Here is a 13921-nt window from a genome sequence, read left to right as displayed (position 1 = left end):
TGATGGAAAATGGTCTTCTATCTCTCTCTTAGTCATATCCTTTATAATCCCCAGTAGTGAATTCTACATTTATTCTTCCTGTTGTTATTTCCTGTATCCAGGTTTAAGCCCTTTCACAAGATGGATGGGATGGGGGACAGTCTGAACAGTGGTTCCCAGCACTCGTCCAGCACCCCTGAGCAAAGCGTGGCGGCACAGAGCCAGCACCACCAGCAGTACATTGGTAAACCTCCTCCATGATAAGATTTAATACACTTGATTTTAATTTCCATACAATCACATCAAAATCATTAGAATAAATGAACAACAAACTCTTAAGTGAGCAAGTTTTGTGTATGTTTTGGCAGATGTGTCTCATGTCCTGCCCCCCTTCCCTTCTCCTGATCTGGGCTCTCTGCCTGAGCCAATCAGCATGAACGATGTGAAAAAACTACAGAGCAACTACAGGATTCACTGTGAGGTACTGCACACTGTTGTGGAATATTTTTTTAAGTCAAGACAAAAAGAATGTGATGATGCAATCATGCAAAGCTCCCAATGCAAGGAAGAGCTTCGCAGTTTTCATGGAAAGGAAGCAACTCCTTAACAGCTATCTTTAGAAAATTAAACAGAAAGCCTAGCAGAGATAAACTCTCGCTTACTGTAAACCGTTTAATCATTTGAAAATAATGTGAAAGTAAAAATAAATAATGAATGTTAATGTGTAAACGAATGAATCTGCATGAGTGAGAGTACATATCATATCAAGTACACAAGAATGTACTGTATGATTATTGAATAAGAATGTTAAAGAATTTCAAATAATGAATTAAACGTAACACAGCAAATAGTTACACTAATCTATCCAAGCTGGTTTTCTTGCTACAATGTATCAGGTTTTCAACCATGAATGTGAGTCTTGTTCTTACTGGCAGCTAGGACAAGCAAAACAAAGCACCTGCAGCATCTCTCAGAGAATGACCTTGTATGAACAATGTTCTTTCACAGCCTGTGAATATTTTCTGTTCTGTGTCACTGTCTCTGTTGAAGTTAATTTCTTTTAATTAATTTAATTATACTTTTATTCATTTTGACATTTTATGATCATTTAATTCTATTTTGTGATTTATAAAGATTTTAACTTGAGAACAGTCTGAAAGTTTGCAAGAACCCCATAAGGACTGTCCTTATTTAATACATAGACAGAAATTAATAATAAATTATTAGGTAAAAAAAAAAAGTTAATACTTTAGCAAGGATGCATGAAATTAATCAAAAGTTAGAGTAAAGGCATTTATAATGTTACAAATTTTTTTTGTTTTAAATAAATGGTTCATTTGAACGTTCTATTCATTAAACAGTCCTGAAAAAATGTATCTCAGATTCCACAAACAGTATTAAACACAACTATTTTTAACATTGATGAAAAATGTTGAGAACTAAATCAGCATGACTTCTGAAGGATCATGTGACAGGACTGGAATAATAGAATAGTTATTTTGAATTGTAAAAATATTTCACTTCTTAAGAATAGAATTAAAGACACGAAAAAAAAAAAAAAAAAACATTTGAAAAGCACCAAAGTTTTTAATTGTAGTGTATATAATAATAGCAACAATAATAATAATAATAGTTGAAGATTGCATTTTATATTAAGCTTTTTCTTAATAGTAATATAGTAATAGCATAATACTTTGCAAAGTATGATGGCTCCTGAAACTAGAAAAAATAATCTGCTCTCTCTGTGACCATATTATCTTCAGAAATTAGTAGATGAAGAAATTAGTATTCATGAAAGGAAGCAACTCCTTATTTTATGTGCTATTGAAAAGGGAGAGTTTTCAGAGAGATTAGATTTCTTCTCTGTGAGGTCTCATAATAAGAATGATTTGCTTCATCACACTCCAGAAAGAGAAGTAAATATTATAAACAATAAATAATCCTAAACCTTATATAGAACAATTTTAAAGGGGTCATATGATGGTCATATGCTCCTTAACATACTGTGTGACAACAAGACAAAAACAATAAAACCCACTCTAAAGGCCCGTTCACACCAAGAACGATAACTATAAAGATAACTATAAAGATAACGATATTAGCGTCCACACCAGCGAACGATATCTTCTGTTTATTCTAAGCGCACGCTCGTCTGACGCTTTAAATTCTCGAGCGTGTTACAGCAGGATGGATTCTGATTGGCTGTCAATTTTTTATCGTTCATCAGCTGGAAAAAAATCGTTTTGAAAGTGATTCCAACAATATAGTTTTTCTTTATCGTTATAGTTATAGTTGTGGTGTGGACGCTGCTGTTCTTTAATACTGAAAACGATTTTTAGAACTATATCTTTATCGTTATCTTTATAGTTATCGTCCTTGGTGTGAACGGGCCTTAAACGAGGCATTTGTTGCATCCGGTGGGGACATAATTCATGATTATAATGACTTATACTGTCTTTTTACATGTTGTGTATCACGCTGCGTAAACACAAAACCATGTCTGGAGAAACGACAAACAAAAAGCGCTACTATACACTGCTCAAAACTCACGTTTGAATCATCAGTGGAAATTCTGTAAATATAAAAAAACGTACTTACAGGCTTTGAGTCAGAAGCTCCAGAATGTCCTTGCAAAGTTGGAACTGCCCCACTTTATAGAAACTGACACCCGCATTGTAGGCTACTCTCACAGGAAACAGTCCTCGTCCTCCGCAATAAGACAGTGCTTATAGAGCACGGGAGTATTGAACAGAGTTACTTTTGCCACTTTATAGGTCTTGAACAGTTACGAATACGCACACTTTCATGTGTCAAAATGCCCGTCTTTGCAAGTATCCACGTAAACAGTAATTTAGGTATTAAGTGGAAACAAGCAGCTGAGAAAGGAAAAACACATCTAACAGAATCTTGTGTCTGGGCAGCTCTTAAAGTGACAGCAGTCTAATATAACAAATCACTTTCACAAATTTAAAAAAAACAAAAAAAAAAACAAAACATCTAACAATATCCACAAATTTTTACATTTAACTACAATAAAAAAAAATACATTTAATGTACACAGTGAAGAATTTAAAGTGTTTTATATATTTGATTACTTTATACAATGTATGTCACATTTCTTTTTTATTTGTTCTACTGTATTTTTGCTATATATATATATATATATATATATATATATATATATATATATATATCTCCTTATCATGACATAAAATGAGATTTTGGTCATAACCACCCTTATTTCAAACTAAGTAGAAGCAGAGCAACAACATTGCTGAGTACCTTTAGTGCTGCCTGAATTGGCTGTAAGTTTATAAACCAGACTTTTCAGAGTTCACAAATGTAAAACTCTTTAAAAATCATCGACTCGTCCTCTAGAAGCAGGACTGTAGTGCTTTCCCCCTCTTTCGATGAAGGTAAGAAAGCTTGTTTGTCCGGGAAAGAGACTATTCTCTCTTTTTGTTTTGGAGTGCTGTGTTTGACCTGTTGCCGGGGGAACGGTAAACAAGGTTGCTATGGTGACCTGGCTGTGGAAGCCAAAACATAGCATGTGACCGGAGAGAGGAGGAGGAGGAGGGGGGGCTGTGTAACTCGATACAAGAGTGTGTGTCCTCATCGAGGAGAATCTGAGAGCTGAGTGTGAATCACTGAGACAGACACACTCTCACTTCTGCTCTCCAGTATAACACCAACATCTACTTTTGTTACTGCGTGTCGTGGTTTGCTAAAATACCATCCTCACCACACAGACTAAACTTCCTTTTTTGGACATAAAACTCAATATAAGATGAGTTTTTGCATGTGGTTTGTGTTGTACAACAATTAAATTGTTTATATAAGGAGGTGGATTGCCTTCAAGATGGGTGCTTCTGAAGGAGTGCTGGCTGTTTTCATAATTTAAACTGCGAGGTGGACGGTGATGCCGTGAGTGGGCTGTACTTGAGATGATCTGGTTGTCTATGCCAATAGTAAAGACAAAAGACACTCCGAATGAAGGAGCATGCTCATTTCACTGATCTTATCATAACTTATATGGAAGCTTCTCAAGAAATTCTTGAAGCCACAAAAAAGTCATCGCATATCAGTGTTGACATTATTTGTTTTGCCATGGATTACAGTGGTATTTAATGTCAGATGTGCATTTAAAGTATCTGGAGGAAATGTTTTTCTGTTTTAATTATTTTATACATGGAAGCATGTTCAAACTTTGCATTTAAAATTGATTTCTCTCTGTCAGGCTACTCTGGACGTAGTCATGAACTTGCAGTTCCATCTCATAGAGAAGCTATGGCAGACCTTTTGGTATTCAACAGCGCCATCTGGTGACGGAGCCACTACCATTCCTAACAGGTGCCGTAGTCCTGTAAACCTTCGTTTTCCAATCATGGAAAACCTGAAAATGTCTAGAAATGTTTTAAATGGTGATTTTTCAGGCCTGGAAAAAAGTCCAATCTTAAAAAGTCATATGAATATGTATATGTGTGTGTGTGTATATATATATATATATATAATATATATATATATATATATATATATATATATATATATATATATATATATATATATATATTTCTAGTTTTGATCTGCTTTAAACTATTCATTAGCTGCACCACCATTCAAATGTTTGCCGTTGGTAAGATTTTATGTTTTTGAAAGTCTCTTATGTTCACCAATGCTGCATTTATTACATAAAAATACAGTAAAACAGTCATTAATATAAATTTAAAAAAAATTTTAAAAAAACTTTCTTTCAATATTTTAAAATGTCCTTTGTGATGGGAAACCAGTCTTCCTTGTCACATGATCATTCAGAAATCATTCTAATAGGCTGAAGAAACATTTCTTATTATTATCAATGTTGAAAACCATTTTGCAGCTTATTATCTTTCTGTGAAACCGTGATACAGGTGTTTTTTTTTTTTTTAAATGTTACGATTTCAAAACAGCAGCATTAATTTGAAATTGAAATCTTTTTTAGCATTTTAAATGTCTTTTCTGTTTGACTTTAATTGTACTTTACTGTCAGTTTAATGCATCTTTGCTGAATAAAAATATTAATTTCTTTAAAAATAAATTAAAATATATAAAATAACATAAATTAATTAATAATAATAATAAAACTAAGACAAAACTTTGGAACTGTAGTATAGGTATTGCACCCTTTTGAATGAAACATTGAGGGCTTCTTTGGAATATATATATATATATATATATATATATGATTAATGTAATCATTTAAATCATTTTAAAAGATTATTTAGAAGAAAGAAAAAAAGCTGTTTTAATATGCTTGACTTAAAGATGTATATTGTGTATTGTGCAGTGAAGAGGATGTGGAGGACATCAGAGGATTCCCCAGAGAGAAGCTGATCGCTCTGTGTAAATATGAACCAATCAAACAGTGGATGAGGAGCTGTGATCACATCCTGTATCAGGCACTGGTGGAGATCCTCATCCCTGATGTACTGCGGCCTGTTCCCAGTTAGTATTATACATATACACACACTTCCTGTGACCTGATCCAGGGGCAGTGTTGCTGCTGTACTGCAAGCAGAATGTTTGAGTGCATGACTGATGGGAAATATGATCCTGCAGGCACCCTCACTCAAGCTATCAGAAACTTCGCTAAGAGTCTGGAGGGGTGGCTGACCTCAGCCATGAGTGACTACCCACAGGAGATTGTCCGCACTAAGGTATGTGTGTGTTTCTGAAAGGATACATTTGCTGAAAATCAGACACAATTCTAGGAAAGCAGAAGTTATAGAAACAAAAAAAAAAATCTTAACATTTTAAAAGAATTAAAAATGTTTTGAAAATGTAATTAAAAAATGTTTTTATTTTCAGTATCTTGTTTTTGTAAAAGAAATTCTAATTCTATTTTTTAAATGCTTTTCTAAAATTCTATGATAATTAAAATCCATATATGCTTTTTTCCAAAATAATGTGAATTTAGCAATATGGTAAAAAAAAAAACTAATACTGTTAAAAATAAAAAAATAAAATTAAATAAAAATGGGAAAACATTAAATAAATAAATAAATAAATAAATAAATAAATAAATAAATAAATCAATGAATGAATGCGTAAAAAAAATCACACAAACCTTTACAAATCATTCTAACATGCTAATAATTATATTTTTGTGGAAGCTGTGCTGTATTTTTTTTCTTCATGATTTTTTGATGAATAGAAAATTCAAAAGAACAGCTTTTTTTGTAACTGAACTCTTGTGTTATTCTATAAATGTCTTCACAGTCACTTTTGATCAAATTACTACACCTTTGCTGAATGAAAGTAATCATGCGTTTAAATTATGCATGTGACAATCACCCAAACTTTTGAATTGTACAGTAGTATATGAAGTAATACGTATGCGTTTAAATTATGCATGTGACAATATAAAGTGTTTAGGTGTAACCTTGGTGACTCTTACCATACGGGATGTGAGGTTTAGATATTTTTGTGTTAATGCTCCCAATGTTTTATTGTCCCCTGCGCAGGCAGCAGTAGTGAGTGCGTTTGCGCAGACCCTGCGCCGCTACACCTCTCTGAATCACCTGGCCCAGGCAGCGCGAGCCGTCCTGCAGAATACGTCCCAGATCAACCAGATGCTCAGCGACCTCAACAGAGTGGACTTTGCTAACGTGCAGGTCGGTCTCTTTCATCACACCCTGTCCTTTGACTTCTGTCTCGGGTTCATGGATGCGTTCAGCTCACTCTGCGTGTGTGTGTGTTTGTCACAGGAGCAGGCGTCCTGGGTGTGCCAGTGTGACGAGAGCGTCGTCCAGCGTTTGGAGCAGGACTTTAAGGTGACCCTGCAGCAGCAGAGCTCTCTGGATCAGTGGGCTGTCTGGCTGGATAACGTCGTCAACCAGGTGCTGAAGCCCTATGAGGGCAGTACCAGCTTCCCCCGCGCCGCACGCCAGTTCCTGCTCAAGTGGTCCTTCTACAGGTACAAGGCTCTCTAGAAGTACTCTTTTTACTTGAATAGTGCAGTATTTCCAATGCATTAATTTCAGATCAATTTGATTGGGCCTCTTAAGTGATCTTCTGAAGAGATCTGCGTCATGTTGTGGTTTTGTTGTGGTAGTTTGTAATGAAACTCTCTGTTGCCTTGGTTTCAGCTCCATGGTGATCAGAGATCTAACTCTGCGCTCGGCCGCCAGCTTCGGCTCCTTCCACCTCATCCGCCTGCTCTACGATGAATACATGTTCTATTTGGTGGAACACCGTGTCGCCATGGCAACCGGAGAGACGCCCATCGCTGTCATGGGGGAGGTGAGGAGATCCGATATTTCAGACCTTCACGTCTGAATCTGACCGCTTGTGTTTCGAGCTGAGCACATGCAGGTGTTTCTTTTGGCTCCGTGGCTCTTTATGAAAATAAAATATTGCGAGTGTGAAAAGTATCTTTTCAAGGAGTTTATTTAAATAACAGTGTCCAAGAGCATATATACATGCGTCAGCAGAATAGAACTCAGAACGTTTGCTGAGGCTGTTTTTCCAACTAGCATCAAACATACTAAATGCAGAGAATTACTTTATTATCAGTAGATTTTTTTCACTGTGTACATAAATTGATAAAATAATATTTATATTTATTATGATCCATATATGCATCATCTGTCTATACAATTAATCTTAATTATTAATGATATATTAATTATATCCACCCATCGTAATAGTAATGATATTAATAATTATTAAATTATCATGTAATATTAAATCACATGAATCTCTCTCTCTATATAATCTTTATTAATAATTATTATTATATGATTAATAAAAAATAAAAAAAATCTGCTCAGAAGTAATATTTTTTCCGGTTAAGAAGTACACTAACTTTTGGTAAACATTTGTTAGTGGTAAAATTGTTGGTTGTGGTGGAAATGATTTTCAAACAATATTGATTTGATTTAACATTAGTTTAATTTTTGTTCCGTATTTAGGTAATAGTTTCTAAAATGCATAAATAGCATAAAATATGAGGTGTGGTTTTTTTAATTTGTTGTCGTCTTCATATTTTCAGTTCAGTGACCTCAGTTCCATGATGCCATCACTCATGGAGAAAGGTAACGAATGTGATGCCGACCCAAACTAAGTTTCGGTCTCATTTTGAAGGTTCCTCTGCTCTGTATCCAACATCCTTCTCTCTTTTCCTCTCCCAGATGCCTCCTTCTCAGACGATCTGGCCAGTGACGGAGACATGTCGAGCATGAGCGAGCCGGCGGTGAAGAGAGAGCGAATCGAGATCAGTCCCTCCCTGCAGGAGATCTAAGAGCAGGACCACCTCAAACAGCTGCCGGTGGTCAAGATAACACTTATCTGTGAGGTTTTTCTGTATCTCGAGGGTACGTAGGTCTGTTTAGGGTCAGTGTGTGTCTCCCGCTCGCCTTTAGGTTTTCTGCGACTGTGAAACAAGAACGTGCTGGTTTTGTGATGTTTTATTTTTTTTTATATGTGCCATAGTCTTCTTTCAGTGCCTTAGATGAGAAAAGAAACACTAGAGCAGACCTGTCTCTCTCTTTCTCTTTGATTTTCTCTCGTTCTGTCGTTCCCTCGGCCGTGCCTCTAACCACAGAATGAATGTATCGTCTCAGAACCTCAGATGTCTAAAGCACCTTTTAAAGATGGTCACATTTTAGACTTTCTGCCTCGGCTGTTTCCTCAGGCGTAGATGCAACCTGCTGACCCCAAAGCTGCCCGCTCGTCGCCCCCAACCTGCTGCACATGCAAAGCCTTTTCAATGCCGTTTTGTAGATAAACCCCGGCCATATGAGATGCCTAGTCTATACCTCAACCGTTTGTAGTTCTAACGAATGAATGTCTAACTTTTCTTACGATTTAGAGATTATTTGACTCGGTTTGTTGCCCTGAAAGCGGCCCGTTCTCGTTCGAAAGCTTCGGGATGTACATACACCTACTGTATTGATGGAGATTGCTCTGTATTAGATGAACCTTTCGCTCTAGTTTTGTAGTTACTTGACGAGTTCTTAGTTGTTTGCAGTGGTTAAAAAGAGCCTAGTCGACTTGATATATTGAACGTACCTGTGTGTGAGCGTGCATCTGTACACAAGGCCTTCGGAAGTAACTGGAAGTGAGTGTGCACTCGACAGGTTGTGAATAGTTCTTGTGTAACATACAAGCTTTTTTTATTTTTAAAGAATGATTAAAAGAACTTCATTTACATATTTAAGTAGATATTGTGTAAATGTTATTGCAAAAAATGTAAAAGCGACATGATAGCTAAAAGCTTTTTCTAGAAGAAGTAGAAATCCCAAAATAGACACGTCCAGTAACAGAATATGCCTCATCACCTGGTGCTGTACATCTGATGTTTTAGTTTTCATGCTTGGAATGGAAACGATGTGCTGACATAAAGCTGGAAATCTTTTCAGGAGCGATGTCGTTTTCAGGATCCGTTTGTAATTGTTTTTGACGATGTTGTGCTGAACCCGGTCGGGATCTTTACTGGTGCCTGGTAGCGGCCCGTAATGGGTGCCCTACATGTCCCTCTCTGCTATTTACAAAGATAAACTTCATTTCTACTAGCTTTGTGTTTGTTCTGAGAAGTGATTGGCGGGAGTTTTCTCATTGTGGTTGGTTGTGAGCGTCATGGTTCTTTGCCTGTTGTGTGCTTTTGGGAAGGGAATTTGCTCATCAAATTTTTTTTAAGGCTGTTTTTAAAGCTTCTTGCTATGGATTATTTTTATGGAGTTAAATGCAATTCTTCTCACTACTATATTGATACCTTATTTTTGTGTCTTTAAAAAAATTCTTTATTTAGCCTCAACCGCTTAGTTCGACTGTATTTTGTACTGGTAAAAAGTGTAATAAATTTGTGTAAGCCACTTGCTTGTTGTGTAATGACTGACACGGACTCGTTTTCCATATTAAAGCTTTCTTGAATACTCAACATACATACATTCTGTCAATATCAGACCTTTATATTCATTATATATCTTTATACTCATTCACAAATTTGCACTAAAAATGAAAAGAAATATACATCCAGTTCTTCAAACTTGAAATAAATGTGTGGCTTGCGCACTGAACAAACAATTCTATACAAATAAAAGTAGAGGCTGGTTGTGGTCCCTAATTTGAGGGCATACTTGACCTAGAGCAATGCATCATGGGTATTAGCGATTTCCCACATGACACTGTATATACAATATGATCTCTCCTCTTCAGGCCTGTAGCATGTGGACAGTTCCAGCAGCCCAGGGGGGATAAAAAGTGCAAACGTTGTGCCTCTGTGGAAGTGCTCACAAAGAACAGCCAGCCATGTATTTTCCTGTAAAACAATACAGATGAACATTAGTTCATGCTGTTATTATATCTGTCTTGAGTTGCTATTTCAAGAAAACACAGCAAAAATGGGTCCATTTTAAAATATCTAAACATCATAACATTAATATCAAACTTTTTTATTAAGAGTTTTCATAGATTAAAACGCAAATGTCATACCTTAAGCCAAGTTTTATATCGAAATAATATAACACAACAATAAAATATATCTACAAACTTTATCCTATTAACTAAAATAATAAACACATTCTATAAAAAAAAACATAAAAAAAAAATAATAAACATATTCGTTATATACACACACATTTCGGCTAGAAATATTTTAATTTTAATTTAACTTGATGTACTAGAATATTTAAAACTGAAATAAAAACAAATACTATTTAGACACTTAAACTCTTAAAACTCACACAAAATTACTTGAAAATTAAAATGAAAACCGAAAAAGTAAAAATAAAAACAGATTTAAAATAAAAACTAATAGTATCTCTGAAACTAAAATGACACAGTTAGGTTAATGTCAAGCTGAACAGATATATTTAAAAAATAGATAAATTTTATCAGAAACCTATATAATCATCTTCCTGCTGATTTTTTTTAAATATCTTGAACACTTGAATAGCTAAATATTTACATTTATGCATTTTACAGATGCATTCACTGGGACATGAAACGTACTGTTTCATTTATGCATTTTACAGATGCATTCACTGGGACATGAAACGTACTTTTTTTTTTTAAAAAAAAAAAAAAAAAACATTTACATAAAAAAAAAAAAAAACTTATTTACATAGGGGGGGGGGGGGGACGACATTATGTACATTATGGCATAATTTTTATATTTTTATAAAAACATATATATTTGTGCTAACAATGAAGCTCTAATATAAGTAATACATAAGGTGTATAAATATATATATGTGTGTGTGTGTGTGTGTGTGTGTGTGTGTGTATATATGTTAACGATGAAGCGTAATATATTATTCTAATATGGTTATTATTTATTTTATTGGCATATATAACAGTTATCTGTATAAATTATAAAACACTATGACAAGGTAATGTTTAATTTATTATATATTTATTTATTACATTATATTATCATCTCACACATGGGCATTTTCTATGTCTAAATTCTAAATCAAAATACATATCTGATAAGTCTTAATATATAATTAGCATCAAACAAAATTCATATTCTCAAGGATTAAAGATTAAACGGGAAAAAAAAAATGCTTGCACAACCATCAATTAGGTGGCGATATGCACTAAGTATGTAAATGACCATTGAACAAAAGAAAAAGAAAGAAACAGCATGGCGCACTTTTTCTTAGCATCCGTTTCCATAGTGACTCGTCAATTCATCGCTCTGTTGAGATTGTCTTGAGTCTTAATCAGTAACACACTCTGAGTTGAATGAACTTACTGCCGGACGTGTTTTTGGAACCACATACGTCGAGTAAGCGAGGTTGGGGTTAATCAACCTAAAGTTCAGGGTTTAGCTGACGGTAAGTTAACCCTGCTTTCTGGAATACACCATCGAGAGAACATCCTGGCAACCACCTGACAACAAGATATCTGACTGAAGAAATGAGCTGCTTATGAGGGACAAAAAGTAGGTCTGGCCCCCACCTGTGGCAAACCTCTTCTTCACCAGGGACATGCGGTAGCGGCTGCCCACCAGCTCCACGTCCAGGCCTGAGAGAGATGACCCCGATCCCACGAACTGCACAGCCAGGCTCGGGGGAGGACCGCGGGGCGGAGCACAGCGTGCCAGACCCCAAAACCAACAAAAACACACATGTACACACAAAAACACACACACTCACAGAGTCAGCATCAGCTCCTGGGTTCACGTCACATATGTGCAAGAGTCTTTTGAAATAAAAGAGCATCTTAGAATAACCTAATGGTGGCCCTATTTTAATACTTTTGTTGCTTCCAAAATGTTCACAGCAATCCCATGATGCTCTGTCTGATCATATGTATTCCGATGTTTGTTTCTTGGCCTCTAGCTCTGAGCAGCCTCTCTTCCGCCCACTTCCGCTAAAAAGGATCTTGTGTCAGAACGGTGATCTAAACTCAGATGTACCAACACTAAACTATATATAGTGCACTGCTTTTATTTTCAAGAAAATCAATACTCGTTAGATATGTTTTAGTTCCTCCGTTGTATATCACAGTTGTTTGAAAAGTTCTAAAATGAAACTTCTGTCATTAGTTACTCATCATTTCCAGCCCATATGCTTTTTTGGTGGAACATTTTTTCAATTATTAATTAAATAAAATTACAACTCTGTATGATGCAATTAAATCAAATAAGCCACAGGTTAGACTTCATGGAAAAAGAACCAAAGGTGTTTGTTGTTATAGTTAGCATTAATTGTTTATCTTGGGAGTGAAGATAAATTTAACTTTTCATTTAGGTCCTTTAAATTTAAGTCTCTTAAGTAAAATCAGGGTTGTTATTGCTAAAATAAAAATATTGAAGCTGAAATAAAATAATATAAATATGCAATGAAAAAAAATCTTAAGAATTCTCCTTTTGTGGAATAAATAATGCTATTAATATTTGGAATGACATGAGGGTGGGAAAAAAAAAATTCCACTTAAACATGAATCATGAATAAGCACTAAAAGAGAAAGGTGAGGATGAACAGGTGGTGGCAGCACTGACCTTTGCTGTGATTGGTTGGAGAGAGGTTGGACAGTTTCCATAGGAGTCGTCTTTCCTCTGTGTTCCTGTGAAATAAAACAGGTTCTCTTCATCTATCAGCTCTTTCATCACATATTCACTTCATGTTCTTCCCAGTACTGTGTTATTAATGGAAGTCATTCACACACACTGCTTCTCACCAGGAAGCGGGCGGCTGGCACTGCAGGTCGGTGGCGGTGTGATCGAGGGGCAGCAGCACTTGTACGGAGGTCAGCTGGGTGGCCGGGGCGGTTGCGGGACAGCAGTGGTAATCCAGAGACACACGGGTCACTGTTCCACTGCGCTGACACTCGGCTGACAACAGGAGGGGCGCACGACCCGGATCCTGAGAGGACGCCTAGGACAGAGTCCATTCAAACAGCTCCGATTAACATTTTCTAAGATGTCAGCCGTAAAAGGAATATTCTGAGTTCAATGCAAGTTAAGCTCAACAGAAGTCAACAGAAAAGAATAAGAAAACATAATTTAGACTTCATTTAGTCCAATTTCTTTTTAGGGCACTAATAATGGAAGAAATTAGGACCAATTTAGGGAAGATTTAAAAGCAGAAATGTGAAGCTTATAATTTTATACAAGCACACAGTGTTTATACCATTTTATACAAGCACTTCTACACTTTAGGGTTGTTAAGATTGTTAATGTTTTTGAGTTTGAAGTCTCTTATGCTCACCAAGGCTGCATTTATTTGATCAAAATACAGTAAAAATGACAATATTTTGTGTTTTACGTCTGTCACTTAAGATCAATTGAATGCATCCTTGCTAAATAAAATTATTAATTGCTGAAAAGAAGAAGAAGAAAAAAATCTTAGTAAAAAAAAAAATATATATATAGTCATTTAGGGTTTATGGTGATCTAGCAAAAAAAACGATTGACTAAAACTTTGCAAAGAGCACTACTTAATATTTAACATTT

General features: G+C 35.5%; 2 protein-coding genes across 2 annotated transcripts in view; one reads left to right on the top strand and one right to left on the bottom strand.

The window, feature by feature from the left end:
• The window catches only part of LOC109095394 (DNA-binding protein RFX2-like), a 38369-nt gene extending 28539 nt beyond the window's left edge, over positions 1-9830 (top strand). Inside the window, 10 exon segments of the mRNA XM_042729619.1 lie at positions 102-223; positions 348-460; positions 4217-4329; positions 5303-5460; positions 5575-5672; positions 6480-6629; positions 6723-6931; positions 7104-7257; positions 8009-8051; positions 8148-9830. Of these exon segments, the coding sequence (XP_042585553.1) occupies positions 102-223; positions 348-460; positions 4217-4329; positions 5303-5460; positions 5575-5672; positions 6480-6629; positions 6723-6931; positions 7104-7257; positions 8009-8051; positions 8148-8257 (1270 nt within the window). The 3' untranslated portion in view covers positions 8258-9830.
• Positions 9831-9863: 33 nt separating this feature from the next.
• LOC122138235 (F-BAR domain only protein 1-like) overlaps positions 9864-13921 on the bottom strand; it is a 35720-nt gene continuing 31662 nt past the window's right edge. Inside the window, 5 exon segments of the mRNA XM_042729620.1 lie at positions 9864-10276; positions 11923-12052; positions 12240-12259; positions 12959-13032; positions 13147-13343. Coding sequence (XP_042585554.1) covers positions 10248-10276; positions 11923-12052; positions 12240-12259; positions 12959-13032; positions 13147-13343 — 450 coding nt within the window. The 3' untranslated portion in view covers positions 9864-10247.

This window comes from Cyprinus carpio, chromosome B8 (genome assembly GCF_018340385.1).
Source record: "Cyprinus carpio isolate SPL01 chromosome B8, ASM1834038v1, whole genome shotgun sequence".
Classification (NCBI taxonomy): domain Eukaryota; kingdom Metazoa; phylum Chordata; class Actinopteri; order Cypriniformes; family Cyprinidae; genus Cyprinus; species Cyprinus carpio.
This window is presented reverse-complemented; position numbering and strand designations above follow the sequence as displayed.